Source organism: Coturnix japonica, chromosome 7 (assembly GCF_001577835.2).
Source record: "Coturnix japonica isolate 7356 chromosome 7, Coturnix japonica 2.1, whole genome shotgun sequence".
Taxonomy (NCBI): Eukaryota; Metazoa; Chordata; class Aves; order Galliformes; family Phasianidae; genus Coturnix; species Coturnix japonica.
Window position 1 is genome coordinate 11,955,469 of NC_029522.1, and position 20,093 is coordinate 11,975,561.

Sequence of the window (20,093 nt, forward strand, 5' to 3'; positions counted from 1 at the left end):
CTTCCACTGTGCTACAGTGAAATGGGAAAGAGACCAAAGAGACACTGCACAGCCAACAGTCGGCAGCAGCAATACTTGTCTGATGGATGTACAATTCCAGTTACTGACAGTTGCTTTTGTTATTACTACTAACAAAGATATCCCTGGCACAGGAAAGGAAGAAAGCTTCAGAAAACATGGCTGAAGAAAAAGAGACTCTTTGTTAGACAGGGAATTTCAGGCACAAAGACACTGTTCTTCAGCAAGACTACGCTGAAAGATGGGGAAATGCACTGACAGCAAGCTCAGTTTCAGGCTCTTTGAAATGACTTTTCACCATTGAAACTGAAAAGCTGAGAAAACAAAGTTCACAGGACTGTCTTCAAATCTGCCAGGACTGATTACTTGAAGACTAGCTACTGAGAGTTAGACAACTCCATCTGATTAAAATCCCCTTTCTCTGGAAATGCTATTATGCAAGACACTAAAAGGCTACCTTGAGAAAATAAAAAGAATGAAATTTAGAACTGTACTAGGGATAACTTCTGCTGAGACACAAACACTGTAAGATTTCCAACTTTTCCCCTTTTTGTCTGAGGCAAAAAGAAAAATAATTAATAAAGCTATTTATAACCCCCTGAGCCTTACAAATCTTTACTCTGTTGTTACTACCTTTCACATTTTGCATATATGGTTATATATGGCTGCAAATATAGTTTGAAAAAAATCCTCATCCTCAAGCACCCCTCATATATGATTCTACAATCCAAAGCAAGCACGAGAACTCATGGTCTCATTTACAGTTGCTGCCAATTATCAAAAGTCAGTTTTCCAGTCAAAATCAGTTGGAATTTCCAAGTAAGCTGGAGCTTTCTAGACAGAACTAAAGCTGTTCTGATGGCATTTCCAATGGTTCCACATAGCTTTATGTATCCAGCTGCACTGGTTTAACTGGAGGGGAAAAACAAAGGAACGCATCTGCCTGTTGGTGGTTTGTGTAACTGCAGGTCTCCACAGATCTGTGGTTGGTTTGTATCTAAGGGCTTGCAAATTCTTTTAGGAAGCTGCATGGCAAAACAGAGCCTGCAACCAAACTCACAAAGCAGCTCATTTTTGTGCTAAAAACAAGAAAAGATCTAGAGAGGCAATAAGGACCTGGGCACAAAGCGTAGGGAAAAAAAAACAACAGCTGATTGTGGTAGAAGATGAAAGACAACCCTGAGAACTCAGAGCAGCACTGCACATAGTCTACACAGAATGGATGGAGGTTTTTTTCTGACATTTTGCCTTTTTCCATAGAGGCAAAAAAGCAGAAAACATCACCCATTGAAATTACATGGAAGGACTCCAAATAATTCTAAGGAGAGGACACAAGTACTCTCAGATAAGCATTTCTTTGACTGGGTACCTTACAGAAGCATTTTAAAGCAAAACAGAACAAAAACAAAAAACCCCCATGCAATAGCATGCAGCAGGCCAAGAAGGTCTAAGGACCAGAACTGTATCTCTGGCAGTGCTGGAGCTAGAATGTGATGCTTTGCTGAGGAAGAAACCGCATGAACAACCTAAACCAAGCAGATCCTTACTAATAACACACCCTGGAGGATGCCCTGAGACTCAGCTCCACAGTAACAGCAGTAAAACAAACTTTAAAGAAAAAAAGGTCCGAAGGGACTGATACAGACCATTCTGTTCCAAAAAAGGCACTACTGCCTGAACAAGAAGCGCAGAGATATATAGCTGGTCAGACAGACCTGTTCCAAGTATTTGAACCAACATATCATTTACTTACAGAGCTTTAAGGCACTTAACTTTTTGTCTGCAGAGATTTAAAAAAACTTCACTACAAATCCAGAACACATTCACTTTTCAGCCAAGCATCTCGTTGTTAGATTCATTACCAAGATCAAGCTATTTCCCTCAAAAAGACTGAAGAGCGTATATTCTAAAACTCAGGAAGAATTAAACACAAAGTTGGACCCTGCCCCAAAATTTCTAAGGGGTGCTTTATTGTCAAACCAAATTTTCTGGATCTTTCAGGTCAGCAGAAGATTTGGCAAATCTAACAAAGTGTCGCTGTAGTGATGTTCCACAGATCACATTCAGAAGCTCCGAGAAGCTATCCAGCCTTCCTGAGCAAAAACCACCTAATGCTGAACAAATACTTCCCACGCCTCACTTCATCTTGTGAAAGCACCAGAGAGGACTATTTTATTTTTTTTTGCCTGTCATCTGCTCCCTCAGAGTAAACTCCTTGCCAGTTTAGGCCCAGCTACTTGAGTAGTTAATCTGGAAATCTAATTAAGCTGTAGGAAAGTCTGTATTTCAACCTTGTCTTAGCTAACGACCACTAGTAAAAGCTTCAGCAAGAGAGTTCACCTGCTTATACTGCGTTCACTGACATAAAGTAATTGAAGAATCGAGTCCAGTAAGTATAAAAAGTCTTCAACAATGCTGTTCTACATTGATCTGCTGACAAGAGATGGAACGGATACTCTTCTGACTTGTAGCTGTAGTTTTCTTAAAAATGTCCAATTTAAAAGTAAGCTATGCAGACAGAAGCACAGTTTGCCTCGTCAGTCAGTTTAATGCTGGAACTCTCAGCCAAGACTAAGGTTTCTTTGCAGCTATGAAAAATAAATGCAATACAAGAATTTACTAAGAAATTTCTCAAGTGAAGGAAAATTCATATCCATGGTTTTGGCAATGAAGAGATGACTGACATATTTTAACTGCCAAATAGAACTTACTATCAGGTTCACTCCAATAAAATGGATAAACATCTCAGCTGGTGTTATAACAAATAATGCCATTTTCATTCTAAACTCATAAAAATAATTTTTAAAAATCTGAAAAGCAGAAGAGATTTTTCCACCTCTACAAACAATACACAGACATGGCAGTTCATGCGTAATCTATGATTACTCTTTTCAGGATGGTCATTACTGGTTCATAACCACAACTGCAGAAAGCAACAAAGGAAACTGACCGTTGGTCCATTCCTTTTCTAAAAGCATCACCTAGGCATGTTCAGCAGCAGAAGTATCCATTTCATACGCATAGACAGAAACACACAGGGAGGAGATCTATTTTATAACTCTCAAATAGCATTTAAACACTCTGCAACTTGAAATACAATACTATACCTTACACCCATGAGAAATCTCATTTATTAAAAAGTGTCCATTGTAATCAGACGTGCTACATACACAGCAATACCTTACCACAAATACTAGCTGGCCAACTCCACAGGGGCATCATTAGGATACCTACACTAGCAGCTATTTAACAGGAATGTGCAAGGTTTTCTTTTAGCTTTCTAGTCACACAAAATACTTAGTAATGAAAAACATTTCACATCAGTTTGGAACTTCATTTAATTAATATTTTCCATGTGATGCCTTAGCATTCTACACTTTCAAATGCAGTTCCCTCTTTAAAACCATGGCTGCCAATTAAGAAATTTTGTTCTTTCTAACCCAAATGCCCAAACCAGATGCACTTCAGGAAGACAAGAATACCAAAATGCTCCATAAAGGCTATAGCCTATTTACTGCTTAATGTATTCCAATGCTGGATCACGCAACTTCATTAAGTTCTGGTCAAACTTTGAGACTTTTTGTTGTTAGTTCTGCAGCCACTAACACCACCAACATTTGAGTATCTCTGAGATCCTCAAGAACTTGCCATACTCCAGTCTGAATTTCTGACCCATTAGCCAATTAGTAGCCTACCACATAAATCGCTCAGTCACTGAGTGGCTCTTCATATTTAAATACTGTTACCAGTTTCTAAAAAAATTAAGGATACTGCAACTTTAAAAAATATGTACAGATTTCAATTATTACTATCATTTTATACACCATCAGAGCCCCCTTATTGGAGCAACCTTATGCTGAAACATCCCAATCAAATAATATTTCATACCGTATATAGGATAAAAAGAATATTACACAGGGGGAGGCTCATGTCCAGCTGCTAGGTAGTCATTGTATTTATTTTTAAATGCAAAGTTAGCACAATATTCCTCCTCTTTAAATGATCTGGTAGATACATTTAAGATAGCCAATATTTTGCCACAAAACCTTCAATATGAACTGCTAGCTTCCTTCCACAAATACATCAATTTCCATCACAAAACATTTATCTGCAATGAAATCATTCAACAGATTATCTGACACACAGGAAAGAGAGTAACGTTGTTTTAAACAATCAGTAACATTCACATAACCAACTCCCCGTGTGTAATAGTCTTGGAAGAATAAGAATGGGAATCCAGCCCTGGGATTTCTTACCTTAAATCTAAGCAACCACTTAATGCATAAATGGAGCAAATAAAAGAGGTAAGGAAAAAAAGCATTGAAAGGTTAGTTGGAACTTCAGGATATGAAGAGAAAGGAAAAAGAAAGAAAAAAGTTAAGCATTCAGCATTAACAAAATAATGTATCAGTAGATCATAGAAAGAGTGGCTAAAGCAGAATGTGTCATGAATAAAAGATTTTCAAGCTGAAACTTTCAATATACATTGATCACAAAGTCCTCAGATTAACACTTCAAAATTAAATCCCAATTGTCAGTACACTGTTTATTCAAGTTCTTACAGTACTAACTGTAAGTCACCATACCTCAGAATGGAAAATAGGACTTTGATGGATTAACTACAGATATCAATTTTATGGAGCTGTCAAAGAATGGACTTATCAATACCCTGAGCTCAACTGAACTCAGTTACCTGCATTAGTATATTCACAACCAGCTGAAACAAAAGTCTCTAAATATTAAGCCAATACATGCCCTTTCCTAAACAATGCTATTAGTTAACTCTTAATCTGGTCCAATGAGAAATCTCTTGAACAAAGACCAAGAGTAAATCATCATGCCCTGTACCTTTTCCTAAATTTAGCGTTAAGGCATTAGTCAACAGAGAAACATTTCAAAGCTTAAGTGCTAGGTTTTTGGCATGAAGTCACAATATCTCACTGTCATAATACCAAATGTTGTCCTTCCCCATAACAAAAGTATCAGTGAAAGCAGTCCTCCCATTTGAATGTCTTTTGATCTGTGTTCAGTTCAGCAGATCTAAACACGCTGCACATCAGATTTCTTAAATTTCTTATAACACCAAATGTAAAATATGGAAGAACCTCAACAGCTGGGACTACTCTCCTTCATTCACTTAGCTCATAAGAATCTAACGTAGCAAAGAAAGCATAAGCTGATTTACTAGCAAGCAGCCTTCAAGTTCAAAGTTCCATGGTGATATTAACCAAAAAAGTCACTGCTTCACAGAAAAGCCAGGCATCCCAGTAGTGGCCAGAAAGATTGTCAGTCACACAAAAGGGTCCAGGAGGGGTGACCTTTTACTCAGCAATACTGCTTGGTAATTACAGTACCTTAATACAATTACAAACCATTTCAAATGGATCAAAATTTTTTGTTTTCCATCCTCCCGACTAGAAAACCTCACAGAGGGAAAAGCAGAAGATTCTGTAACCCAGGAAACACTCGAAAAGAATAGAGCAAATTGTATTTTTGCAGCATTGTAGAGCTGGGGAATCAAGATGAGGAGGGACCACTTAAAATGATATAGTAGCATTTAAATTCTCTCCCACCATACTGTGAAGTACCTTTTCTCAAAGAAGGTACCCACCAACGTTTTGAATTTCCAAAAGTGATATAGCTGGTTAATAAACTGGTTAAACTATTTAGTTCAACATGGCATGCTAGATTTCTTGGCCAAGGATGCTCCCCTCTTTCCCCTTAATTATTCTCAGCCAAGTTTGCAATCACTTTCAGGGACCACAATGAATGCATGCTACATTGCTTTTTCCTTTGTTTTGATAATAAGTAACTTTGAGCCCCAGTGCTAGAGAGAAAGCCCTACAGCAGAAAAGTAGACAGAGGACTAATAATAACTAGAACTTCAACACTAATCATTCAGTAACTTGTCAAGTACTCATTTTAAGGGAAAAAAATAATAATCAAGAAACAGCTATAAAAAAAAGTAAATTCAAAGTTCCTAACTCTCATCTTTTTTCTCTTTGTTGTCCAGCAGCAGATCTACTAAACTATTCCACAGTTACTCAAGCAGAACAAAACCAACAGCCTGACAAACACAACTGGCCACCTTCTCCCTATCAGCAAGAGAGTGGTTCTTTCTTCAGCACTGAACACAGAATTGGATCAATTGGGACTGATTTGTGGATCTTAATATTAATGTTTGCTTAATGTTTCACAAAGCACACAATGCCTCTCTAAGGCTTTTCACATTTTTTTCTAGATAAACATAGTACATTGCAAACAGTACATTTGGATGCTCTTTCAAGCATACCACAAGAAGAACAAATGAATGCAAATATACATTTGACTCATCAGCCACTGCATCACCATGGGTATGATTCTGCTATATTGGGGAAAGTAGAATAATGATTATAAGGGTTTGAAGCCAGTGGGAAGTAACATTGTGTTGTAGAACAATTAATTGTTTTTTCATGAGTTCTAAAATAATTTCATTAATGTGATAATAAACATATTATCAAGAACAATATCCAGAAAGAGTTCTGTTGACTCACAGACATTCAAAATTTGAATTGGTAGTAGATTTTAAACTCAAGAATTATAATGACTTCCTAGATAAAATGATCGCTATTGCTGATACTGCAGGGGTTGGTTTGGTTTTCTTTCTTTCTTTGTTCATATTTTTTTTCTAAACAGTTACTTGTCTGCTGAAAATCTGATTAAGATCACAAACTGAAGCTGAATGTTTTGGTAAGAAATAGAGATAAATCCTTTCTGTTGACTAACAGGATGTAAGGAAAACTCAAGTAAAATTGCTCTGAACAAATACATAAAGGGGACTGTTAAGAATTTGAATTTTTAAAGTCCGGCTAAACAACTTGCTCTAACCTAAATCCAAGCTGACAGTTCAAACTGAATATCACAGACAACACAATGCAGGTAGGTATCAAGCATAAAGAAATTCTGGTGTATTTGATTGGAAGAAGCACCTTACTGTACTGCTCACTTAGAGGGTTATAGATTCGTAAGTTTGTCGTGTAAAAATGACACAGCTTTGTGTTATTTACCTTTCTTCTCCTAGAACTTTAACTCTGTCAGTATTCTCATTTCCGTATTTGCTTTCCTGGCAGCACAATTTAACAATGAGACAGTGACATGCCTGCTAAGACTCTGCTTGCATTCAGGAAATGCTTAGAAAAAACTCCATATACATCTAACCACACACTTGACACGACTGCCGTTGCATGCACTGCTCTAATACTTGCACCGAACAGCCACCAATTGTGTCTTATTCTGATCTTTACCCTGAAATTCACTTATCCCAGTCTTAAAAGACTAGGGTCAGTTGGCTTTGAGCCTGGCAGCACTATTCATATTCTGAAACCCTGTGTAGCAAAAAAGTAGTAGAGAGCTCACTTTAACAAAGCACATTACAAGATGTGAGTACAACAGGTTGACAGAAGTTAGAGAAGAGAGCAACTAATACTTCTTATGCAAATGCTTTCATCAGATGAGCTTCCAAGTAAACCCAGGGCAATTAAAGGTGGATCATGCTTTGTGTAGCTAATTCAGAGAGAAAGGTGAGAGATGGTCATTAGCCTTTCATTACTCAGGTATATCCTGACAACCTACTCAAATGGTAAGAGCAGCATCACACAAGAACACTTTGAGAAGCAGTGAAAAAGCTGAAATCTATAGTCCCAAATATCTTCAGAAACAGGATTCAGTGAGTTGAAAGGTTCAAGGAGAAAGGGAAGGGGAAAGTGTAACTGCAGCCTTGCAGCACTCCTCTTACACCTATAGACACACTGGCCAGGCAAGGAGAAACTGGTATATTACCATGAAAAACATCAAGTTATTTTGTAAAGATACATAGACAAAGTATTTGCAGTTTGGCTGTTTTAACAATATCACCTACCTTCACTCCATGTCCAATATCATCTAGAATTGTATAATCAATAGGTTTCCTGATGTAGCGAACTGGTCGCTCCAAGTTAGCTGGTGCAATGATTTTGTGAGTTCTTGAGGTGTTTTTGTTTGTAGTCAAGATACCAATTTCTCTTCTAGCAACTTTCTCTTTGTGAATGTCCACCGTCTACAAAAGACGCAGTGTATTTACTAACAGTGGTATGCATTTGAATACAGAGTCAGTAGACAGAAAAAAACACTAACTAAATCAGTTCCAACGTTTTGATACTGTGCTAAACATATCACTACATGTACTTGCTTACATCATCTTAGTTTGATTTACTATTGAACTTGTCACCTCCAAGCCTACACTAACAGCCACAAGTTCTTTGGGTTTTCTAATACTCTCATTCTTAGCAATTGAGCAAAATATCTTTTTTTCCCATTGTTCTTTCCTATGAATTTACTGACACTGATTTATACAATTCTATTAATTATCTTTCTTCATTCTACAACTGTTTCCTCAGCTGGTCTTTGAAATACTGTCCAGTGAGATGAAGCATAAGGATATCCTCCCAAACCTGAACTTATACAACCTGAAAAACAAACTGTAAGCTGCTTTTCTCATAGTAAGAGAGTTGCTAAGCTAGCACTGGTAGCAATACGACTGAATACAGCTTCTCTCATACATATCAGACAAGGTAATTCAGTCAATACAAACTCATCATCAAAAAGTAATGGTGAAATTTTAGGTCGTTAAGCCAAGTGCCTTCATTTAGAATGGGTAAGACTAGCACAGAAAAGCCATCCCTCCCAAAACAGAAACATCACACCATGAGTACCACAGGAGAATATCCACTTCAGAAACAAGGCCCTACTGAAAATTCATTCTTTGAAAACATGTACTTGAATTTAAGTTATTTTAATAGGAGAAGGAAAAAGAGAACATTATCAAAAAAACAAAAAAAAAAAACCAAAAAAAAAACCAAAACCAACCCATTTCTTGCAGGGAGAAAAATGACCCTCTTAAGTCAAGGTGCACAGACTTACATGCAGCATTAGAAAAAAAGAAATAATAATCATCATCATTTGTTGACAAAATAACTTTGCCTGCAAAAAACTTCACAGAGATGTGAACATTTTAGCTACAGGTTAAAGTGAGAAAACACTCAAAATTACCATCATTAAGATTGTTAATCATTTGTAAAATTTTTTGATATCATGAATGGTACCAGAGAGAATTTCTGTAGCCAACACAAACACACTGTAGCAATTACAAAGGAACAGGTACAAAGGAGAAATTATTTTCATTACAAAATTTTCTGAATTTTGTTTTTCTGTGGGCAGGAACTGGAACAGCAGGGTTGGCTACAATGTTCTACACTTCTGCTTGAGCCAAGGATACCAGAAGCAGTAAAAAAGATCTTGTATATCTGTATTACCTTTGAAAATAATTCTAAAACATAAAACAAAGGAATGACAAAAAAAACCTCACAAACACAAACAAAAGCAAGCAAACAAAACAAACACACAAAACTCCCACCAAAACAAACAAACAAACAACACTTCCTAAAAGCTGCTTCTTTAAACTCTTTCTAGAGAAGAATTTCCCCAAATGCTCAGGGCATAACGTGCAAGTTTAAATTACAATCTATCAAGATTGCCTATTATTTCCCAGCAACATTTTTTCAACATCTTGCACCTTAGCTAAACTGAAACAACTAATACAGCTTTGTCGTGTCCCTTTCTGTCACTTCTAGTATCACCTGCCTTGAGCAACAAAGCTTCTACCAAAGCTGCACACTATTTCTTCAAACAAAGCTACCAAATAAGATTGATTATTCAGTGTTGAAATGTGTTGGAAATCCTCTTTGGAAAGCTCAAATTCATTGGGTAACAATTTGAAATCTATTAGGGTAGTTAAACTACCTAGGATATGTCCTCCATCACCCTGAAAAACCCACCCAAATCTGGTCACATGTGAAACTTTGCAGAAACTCACAGTTTGTGCAAGCTTAATTTAAGAATTAAGCTGCTCCAAAATTAATTTTGCTGAAGTCCTTTCTGAAATTTCCTGGGATGACCAGATCTAGATACCACCCCCAGAGCAACAGTGTGAGTCAGATTCTTCATGTCTCATACAGTACTTACAGTTGTTCAAGCACCAGAGCAAACAGAGCACATACACATGTTCCAATCCAACACACCAAAAAAGTACCATGTTGCATCAGAATAAACTCCAGTATTTCATCTTCCAACACATTTTAATCCCTACCCTGTACCAAACCTTCACTTTTACAGGTTAGCAGGAGTGGTTCACATCACCATAATACCCAAGAGGTAGTCTACAAAAAACTCGCCTCAGCTGCTGGGGACTTAGCACAAACTGTTTTGTCTGCTTTGTTTGTGTTGGTTTTTATAATCTAACTGCATGCATCAGTAACAACTTGGAAAACAGCTTCATGTTTAATATCACAGAATTCAGTTCTCTACTGCTGTCCCAGACTTTATCTGTGAACTAGACATAACACTAGAGAAGTGCAGAAACATTTTATATTGGTCTCATAGGTCTCTGATCCCATTTGCTGAAAGGTTAAACAAACCCAGCTGCCAGAGCAACTGCCTCTCAATTGCTATATGATGTTTCAAATGTACTGCTACATCACAGTCTGCGGCTCTCAATCAAACCGTTATTTCTACCTTAGACACTACGTCCTTGGAGCTTTGGCTTCAGTTGACGAATCAGAGAAAGCAATTTAGCGCAGCACTGGTTAAGTTTTTCTTACTTTGTCTGCGTTTCAAGTGTATCACTTCTGCAAACTCAATCATTCACTTTTAGTATTCTGTTACACAATCATTACAAACAGAGGTGAGTGAAGATATTTAATGCAGGTGTTACTGTAGAGACAGCATCTTAGCACTGTGGAAACTTGTTTCCATGAATTATAAGAGGATTTTATTAATAATTAAGTAGGAATTGTAAGTACATTTCCTTTTTCCTACATTACTTACAGTTTCCTTAAGGACTACCATGATAGGGCATGACTTCAGTAACAAACAACAAAAAGCATAAAATCTGATTAGAACCTGAAGTTTGTCTAACGGGGGTTCTCTTGCATTACAGTTCAGAACACCTCCTTTATTTTTAGCAGCAATGGGATGACTAAGCTCATTAAAGCAGCATTCACTTCAAGGTGAACATGCCCCAAACTGTATTGTGTTGGAAGGTTTTCCAAAAATTTCATTTTTTTGATTAGTTGACTACTGGAGTTATAAGATCTTCAGACATTTGTGCAATAGCAGAAAAGAACATTAAACTAATTCATTAGTAGAAAAAGGAACAAACATTAACCTGCTACTAAAGAAAATCAAAATATTTATCTTCAGCACAGGTAATTATTGTCTCCAGTACTAGCATAAATCCCACAAGCGAGGCAAAGGAATGTCAAAAGAACATTTATTCACTGATACAGAAACTTCTACTAAGAAGCAACAATTTCAAATGACTCTCTTCAGAAAAATCTCCAAGAACGACAAATAAAGTGTATTTCATTGCTGGAGGTTATAGCTGGATTAGCAGAACACCAAACTCGTGAAGTCTGGCAAGAGCAGCAGACGGGATATACTCTGTTCTTGCATAACTTAAAATATTATTGGCTGATAAAAAAATTTCTAACTCCTGACTGTGTTCTGCATTTTTTCCCCAACACTCAAAAAAGTATTGGGCAAATGCATTTACATAATAAGAGCATTTACATAATAGAAAGTTCATTAGAAGTTAGACTCATCACTACCATCCTTTCAAATACCTTCCATAATATCTGTAAAAGGCAATCACTGGCTTAAGGAGAAAAACAAAATTAACATTAGTTAATTAACACAGTCACTGAGCTCAGAGTTCTGAAATATATTTTACCTGTGAATGAAACTTCCCAGAATATTAAGTTAGCACTTGGAAAGCCCAACCTGATGTCAAATTTCAGAAACAAATGTTTCCACAGCCTTCAATTCTTCCTCTACTCAAAACATTCTTATTTTCAGTTATCAATTTATTGTCAGCCTGTTTGGGCTTTAAAAATTCCCTTTAAAAGCATCGTATGAGAAAAGGCTGCTTAAGCACAATGATAGTAAGTTGTTTTTTTTTTTTTTTTTTTTTTTAAATATAACTTATTTAAAACTATCTTATTTCAAACTAGCTTAAAAACTGGACTACCACTTTAAAATGAAAAGCTGACATCAGAAATGTGACATCTTTGTTGCTTCAACATAATTTAAACGTATTCTGTACAGTAAGAGGTCATAATTATACTAAGATGCTGAAGCGCTACCTACCCAATTAACTGGTAATATCTATTGTGCAAAATTAGACCTGCGTTGCCATATTCAGAAAAGTTTGGCTATTCTTAGAATTTGCCATTTTTAGAAAAGTCTGGCTATTTCTATAATTCACAAGAAAAAGACAACTGAAAACAGTTAGCAGCCTTCACCGACAGCTCAGTGGAAGGTCCAAGGGAACTTCCACACAGAGATCACCCAGCTCACACACACTGCTGCAGTTCGACCGAGCATCATGTGCTGACTACAGAAGAGCTCAGTCTGTGTTCCATTCACTGCTCGTGAATATTTATACAGGCTATCTCCATTTAGGACTGAAATTATTCAAGCATAAAACAATGCATATTACCTATTACTGGACAAAGATCAAGAAAGCAACTAAGAACAGGTAGATTCATCAGCCTTCAGACCAAAACAAAGTAATCTAAATTTTAGACTAACAAGATTTAGCCACTTTCATTAAAATTATTTCCTTACTGAGGACCTATATGCAATTTGAACATCCACAAATGGTCATCAGTTTTGATCTCAGTTCTTCGATTAATTTGACATTTAGAAGGAAATACAGAAAATGACATAAATTTGCATAACATGTATGAATGGAGAACTAGAATACTTAATCTTCTGAAGTTATTATGACTCTGAGTTTGAGCTACATTTAAGCAAAACAAGCACTTTTGAAAAAGTTTTTTGTTTGTTTGTTTCTTGGTTTGTTGGTTGTTTTTTTTTTTTATTAAAAGCCAAACAGTTTTGGTCCTCTCTTTGGAGCACATGTGGGATTTTGAATGACAATCAAAAGCAGGGCTACACAATTAGATATTAGAACTTGAACTAGTGTTTTCTAAATTGAAAATTCACTTTGTACTGACCAGAGTATTAGTGCAGTAACACACTGCCAAATGTGAGCAGATGGTAGTTACTGCTCTGCGTTACTGACATCATTTCAAGTCAGAGAGAATGATAATTTGGCCAAGAGGTATTATTATACCATGAAGTGTTTAATGTCACTTGACAAACAACAACAAAAAAAGATGGAAGAAATCTTCCACAGGTTTGACTTGTTCCAGAAGTATAGTCAAAGTTACTGAACTGAAATTATGTATTACACAGTAACTGTGACAAAAATCAACTCTCTACAGAAAAGTAACTACTGACATTAAGAGAGAATATAACACAACATCAGTATCATCAGATGGGCCCATTTCTGAGGGCATTAAGTACAATTTAGTCTCAAGTTTCTAGGACCAGCACACTTCATATAAGTGTCTGTTCCTTCGATATCACTTCTTCCATGAAGACCTGGGGAGCATCCTATATATGGATGATGCAGCAAACAAACAAAAAGGGAAACAAGAACATCCTTCTGTTTTCTACAAAGAATTCTACAAAGAAATATTTTTAAAAAAGAAAAAAAAGAAAAACAGAAAATTTAAATTTTGCTTGGCTGTACAAATGCAGCCTGTGAGGCTCAGCTGTTAAAAATTACTAGTACCAGGTATCAGGTACTGATAACTTAGCATTCCATTTTTAGAAACGATCCATTTGTACAAGAGACAAAAACAATGCGATCTAACATCTCATCCTGCATAAAATCCAGGAAAAAAGTTAAAAATGCCAAGAACTTCTCCCCAGAATTGCTTTACAGAAACTGTGTGACAAATGTACTTCAGGTATCTATAAAATAGAAAATCCAGTGAGGCCTGAGGTTCAAGTAGTTTATTCTGTATTCCATGCTGGGCTCTCAAACAACCAAAATACCTGTCAGCTGACACTAGCCTCTTAAGAACCATATAAATACATACAGGCACACCTACCACACACACACACATACACACACACACATGCAGAAGAATATACACACATCCAAATCACAGAATGGCTTGGGTTGGAATGGACCCCAAGGATCACCAAATTTTCAACCCACCGCCAGAGGCAGGGCCATCAACCTCCAGATCTGCTACTAGACCAGGCTGCCCAGGGCCCCATCCAACCTGGTCTTGAATACCTCCAGGGATGGAGCATCCACAGCCTCTCCGGGCAGCCTGTGCCAGCACCTCACCACTCTCTCTATAAAGAACTTCTTCCTGACATTCAAAAAGAAATACACAGCACAGACAGACACAGCATATACATAGCCCACATACACACAAGCATGCAGAATAACTTGTGACATTTTCTGGGGTAAAGAAAAACAACAAAAACCAAAAACCACCACCAGAAGGGAAAATGCAGGCTGCCCCTTTCTTTGCCTCTGCTTGGAATTCATCTGACCTCTCAGTAAATCAATTCAGCTCACTAAGATAGCACAAAAATTTACTGGACTAGCTCTCCATCAGTTTAGCAACCCTTTCAGTGCAAGCAAGTTAACAGATCTCAATCCACTTTACAGGCAGTTTCAACTTTTGGAGAACTATAAGAGTGATTATTCACAAGAGAGAAGATGAATCTCAGGTGGAGGAAAAGTAACCATAAAGGAACATAGCAGCCAGCTGCAATATTTTCTTAATTATGAATAGATTGCATCCATCCACTCTCATTGACCTACTGATAAAAATACACTTTACTCATCTGTTGAGTATTTTTCTACAGTTCATTAAGGAAACCAAATAACTCCACAGCGGTAGAACAGAAAGTTCTGTATTGTTTTTCTAGCTTTCTCTTTTTAAACCACTATGGGCATGTAAACTTCCAACAAACCTATAACTCCTTCTCAGCTTATTCTTGTCACCAAAACTACCTTATCAGTTTGATGGTCATACATGGCTTCTTAATAACAGTAAGCCATTTTATTGCTGCTCAGTAAAACTGCAATGACAGGTGTTTTGAAGCCACACACAAACCCGGGACATTAACTTTGCCGTCTGTTTACTTCATTACAAATTATGAAAAGCCACATGTGCTTTTGCCATCAGATGCCACTAGTGTGACAGCAACAGGTAAAGGGAAATGACAAGTATTGTTTTCCCTTCTTCTTTTTTTTTTTTTTCTCCTTTTTTTTTTTTTAAATAATATATTGAATTTTTTAAAAAAATAATATATTGAATATAGCTATTCAATATTGCACACAGGAAGGTCATTAACTAAGAATTGGAAAGGTTAATCCGTCCCTTAAAATAATTTTCTGAATTTTCTATTAGCTGTTTACCTGTGCTTTTCATTAATACACAGAACAAACCCATCTCCAAACAATAAACTGGCCTCAGCTACATTTAATCTCTTATTCTACGTAAAATATTCACAGTACCACAAACATAAAAATCACAGACACCCACTCCCAGAGTTAGTATTAAGAGAAGAACATCCCACCACTTTAAATCTATCCATTTTTCTTACTCACAAAGTGTCAGGTAAGTTGCATACGGAGAGTTTTACTTGCTGTATAATTTTAAGAACAGAGAACAACAACGAAAACAAAATCTGAAAGTCTCACTTGTGAAATATGGTTGATAGAAGATTCCATGCGTCGAAGTTGGGATGCCTGGATGTCCAGCAGCTGTAATACATTGTTGGCCAGTGCATTGATCTGATAAGCAACACTGGCTAGTGACTGGGTTGTGTAGGCTTTGGTTTCTTCTAGGGCTCGCTGCTTATCTGCTGACTGAAAGCAGAAATAAAAGGTTTATTCAGTAAGTCTCTCACACAAACACTCATGGAATTAACTCATTTTGCCTGCCTTTAAACGACACTGAATTACAGAATTCAAACTAACCGTACAAAAGAGTTTTTCCTCCTTTACGTTTTTTTCCACTAAACAAAAGACATTAACTTTGTATTTTAACAGTTTCAGTATTTTATAAAAGAAATTAGGAGAGTATACAACATGCTGATCTTTTCTAGAAACATTCTAATATTTTAAAGCACAACTTTTTATATCACACTTTCATAAACAATTTTTAAAGTACTTCAAAATACTTAATGCTCCTTGTAGTTGTGATTTGGTTTGTTTATCCAATGAGACAAGACAATGTTGCTACTACAAAATTCAGGCTCCCTTTTAAACTTCATACATATTCCTCATCTCTCTCAATTATACTGACCCCTCTATTGCCACAAATGACCATTAAGAATGGAAGCACTCAGTCACTGTGAATTAATTACTACTATTCTGTCTCTGCTTTGTGTTCTTGTTTTCCTGAATGTTTTGATCATTTTCACTTCATATTTTCTTCTGCAAAGAATCAGTACAACCCATGATTCCAATAGAAGAGCACTTTAAAAATGTAGGCTGTCAAACCAGAGGATATCTGTATATAAGAACACATTTCATTTCAAATGCCATTAGAACTCATGAGCTAAAAGCCTAGTCCTCGAAGCGTTTCTCCTAGAATTAATTAACATCAGTAGAATCTAACTCAGCATAAAGAATACAGCTTAATCCAATGGTAAAACACACAAATAAGAGGCTAATAAAATTCAGTTCCTGGTTTGCTACAGTTAGAGATACAGTGAATTTCACTTCAGTCATCTTTAGCCTCCTTACAGACCAATGATGCTGGTGACTTTGTAGCAGTAGCAGGTGACAAGTTCTCCCTACACCCACCTACCATTGTAATACTCTTCCACATTTTCCTTTCCTTTATATATTCTTCATACAGATTGAGTACCAAGATGCAAGAAACATGCTTTTATTAAAGAGTGAAATTTAAATAATTATGTATGCTTCAGCACAAGCTGAATCTACGAGCCATTTGACAGCACATAATTTAGGGTGGCACAGAAAGCAAGCATACCTTTATTATAGCAAAGTCATTCTTGTAGCACAAAGTATTTCATCAGACCTTGTACTAAGATCCTCAAAAGCAAGATTTCAAGAAAAAAACAAACAAACTAAAACCACCACCATAACACATACACAAACATAGTACTTCAATCAAATGCCCAAAGATACTCAACACACTTTGCAAACTCCTCTGTGTCCATCCAGTCACAGCAATGGTCAGTCTGCTAACACTCCTTTTCCTTGCTGGACCCACTAGTACCACTTTCCATTCTGCTTCCAACATGAGGACAGCAGCAGTGGAGCTCCTATGGACTACAGAAGGGGAGGGACAACTTCTCAGGACACAATATGATGATGGTCTCCAAGCAAGGATGATTCTAATGGCTCACATCCAGCCACGAAGCCCTTAGAAAAGTACAGTCTCCAAACCGCATTTAAGAATTGCTCTCTTTCAGCTATCTGAGCAACATATATTTTATGTAAAAGAGTTTAGGGACTCCCAAACAGAGGAATACTGTACTCTCTGCATCAGCTCTCATACTGCTGGCATCTAAACTTGCTCCCTTCCCACTCATAACCTCAGCTCGGCCTGCAAATACCACAACAGCAAGCACAAACACCACAGGACATTTTCACAGCTATTCAAACAACTTCTGGATGGCAATAATAAAAATGACCAGAAGCTTGTCAGTTTTGCTCTGCAGCTGCTACCAAAGCCTATTTATAGAAGCAGAAACTGCTGATTTACATTAGTACTCTACATCCAGAATAGCTGAGTAGAAGCCAGCAAGCACAATTTGCTTCATTAATAGTCAAAGTGTTTGAGAACAAAAGGAAAGCAATCTATCATTTTAGAAATTATGAGCCTCTGCTATGCTTTTACTGCTTCAAGAGGTACGAATATAAATCCAAGTTCCAAGCTATCCACTGATGTACACCTAATACCCAAATTCAAGTACACTCTTTCAAATAGGAACTGGTTTCTTAGAAGAAAATCTACAAATACATTTGGATCCATTATATGCATAAAATCCCTCTGACTGAGAGGCCAAGTTTGGGTGTCCGGCTGATAACCTGAACAAATATGATTTGCTCTGCATGCCATTATACAGAGCCCCCATTTCACCAACACAAAGTCTGAACTTTCCTCAAACTTCCAGCTTCACCTCTCAAACAATGCTAATAAGATATCCAAGTATCACAGCTGGACCATCAAGAGATACAACCTTCAGGAGATACAACCTTCAGGAGATACCACCTCTGGATCACTGATGTTTTCTGTGCCATCACCAATCTGCGTGCAGCTGCTCAGCATCCATCCTGGTAGCGTTCTTCCCCTTCACAAAGCCCACACCAGGTGATCCCCACAGAGCCACAGCACAGCATACCTCCCTCCAAGTCTCAGCCCTGAGAGCTTCACTTTCCCTCAGCACAGAGCTCTCCAAGAAGGATATGCTGGCTGCTGCCAACAGCAACTGGCCCCCACTGCAGCAGGAGCAGGACCCAGCACCAAGGCCCCAGTCATAACAGTCTGCCCAGCAGTCCCTGAAAAATATTTCCAGTTTGTAGGCAGCACCCACTACTATTATACTGTTTGGCTTCCTTCAAAAACAAAACAAAATTACAAGCTTGAGATATTACATGAGATGGATTGCCTTAGAGCTACAACCTAGACTACAAATTCAGTCAGCAAAGGTGCAACAGTACGTGCTTGGAAAAGTTATTAATAGTTACCACTTCTATATGCAAGTCCAAACTAAGCCTAACACACTTCAGGAATGACAATACAAATCTTCACCTGAAAATACTTCTGCCATTTTTTTTTATTATTTTTTTTTTAATACCAGAGTGTACAAGTCAAACTGGTATCAGTAGAAAGGATGTGAAATTCAACCAGCAGCAAGTGCAAAGCTGACCATTTTCCACTGCAGGATGCAGTGCCAATGCATCACTTTTTTGAGCCACTCTGAAATTTCCATTTACAGAGTACAGTCAAATTAGTAGATTTGAACATGAAATGGCCTGGACTGCTGACTATACGAGACAACCTTTTCCCTCAGGAATTAAACCCCTCCATGGCCTTTTCTTTGCCTATAGAAATACAAATATTAGTGCTATTGAAGCAATATGATAACAGTTGCATAGAAGAAAAGAATAACATTGAACAGAAAGTGTGAGGGAGGTGAAAGAAAAAAAAAATATATGCCAAATGGTATTAAAAAAAAAAAAAGTCAATATAATTAAGCTACATGAAAGCAAAAGGACAGTCTAAATGCACACAGACCTCAAAAAAGGAAAACTAGAATACAACTGAGAATTTACTGCATCCTCCTAGCACAAAGTGGGATCAGCCAGAGCAGTGATGAAAGCCACAAGGCCACTGCAAGAACCTGAACGTTCTGTGCATAACAGCAGCTTCTATTGCAGAAAGAAATACTAGAAGGAAACTAACGACGGAAGCAACATGAGCACTATAATAAGATTTACTCATTATCAGCGTAACTAGATAAAACAAGAAACGCTACCGTGAGAAAATGTAGAAAGACAGCAACATATTAAAAAAGAAAATTACAGTTCCTATGAGTTGGAAAGAGCTAATTGAGACCTGAAAGCGGTGTATTACAAGAAGTACTAAAATACACAGGTAGCTTAACTGGCCATTGCAGCAATCTTTTCTCCTCCGATTCTGAACATTTGTTATATTGTTATCCAACAACAAGCCATCATCAGCTTGGGAGTCCAAAATTTTCAGCTGGGCTAACAAGACTTGCACAACAAATTCTGTTATTAGAGCCCAAAAGTTTAGACCTGTGAGTTAATAAATTGTGTTCAATTCTTAGAACTCAAGTTGTTGACTTTAATATCAATGTGACAAATTTTTTCACCTTTTTCGTCTGAACGTAATAGTTTTCATCTTTAAATTAAGGATGGGGAGATTCTCTCTCCATTTTTCTTCTTCCCTGAGCTTGCCATCACCTTCAATCGGCCTAAATATACAAAACATACAAAAGAGTTCTGACAGCATTTCATTCTGGAAAAATAAAGAAATAAATAAATAAAATCTTCATATTTAAACCAGCTCTTCAGGGTATAACGCTTCACACAGTAATATTTCAGTGTCAAAAAGGAAGCT

The 20,093-nt window shown here is 37.1% G+C and overlaps 1 protein-coding gene across 18 annotated transcripts in view; it reads right to left on the reverse strand.

The window, feature by feature from the left end:
- ABI2 (abl interactor 2) overlaps positions 1–20,093 on the reverse strand; it is a 50,220-nt gene that overhangs the window by 12,747 nt on the left and 17,380 nt on the right. For 7 of the 18 annotated variants that reach the window (XM_015868311.2, XM_015868320.2, XM_015868317.2 and 4 more), the window contains exons 2-4: positions 15,671–15,838; positions 7,916–8,092; positions 4,275–4,292 (exon numbers count right to left, since the gene is read on the reverse strand). In XM_015868311.2, the coding sequence (XP_015723797.1) occupies positions 4,275–4,292; positions 7,916–8,092; positions 15,671–15,838 (363 nt within the window). The remainder of the gene's footprint in view (positions 1–4,274; positions 4,293–7,915; positions 8,093–15,670; positions 15,839–20,093) is intronic. The other 11 variants (XM_032446010.1, XM_032446009.1, XM_015868321.2 and 8 more) reach the window with 2 other exon arrangements.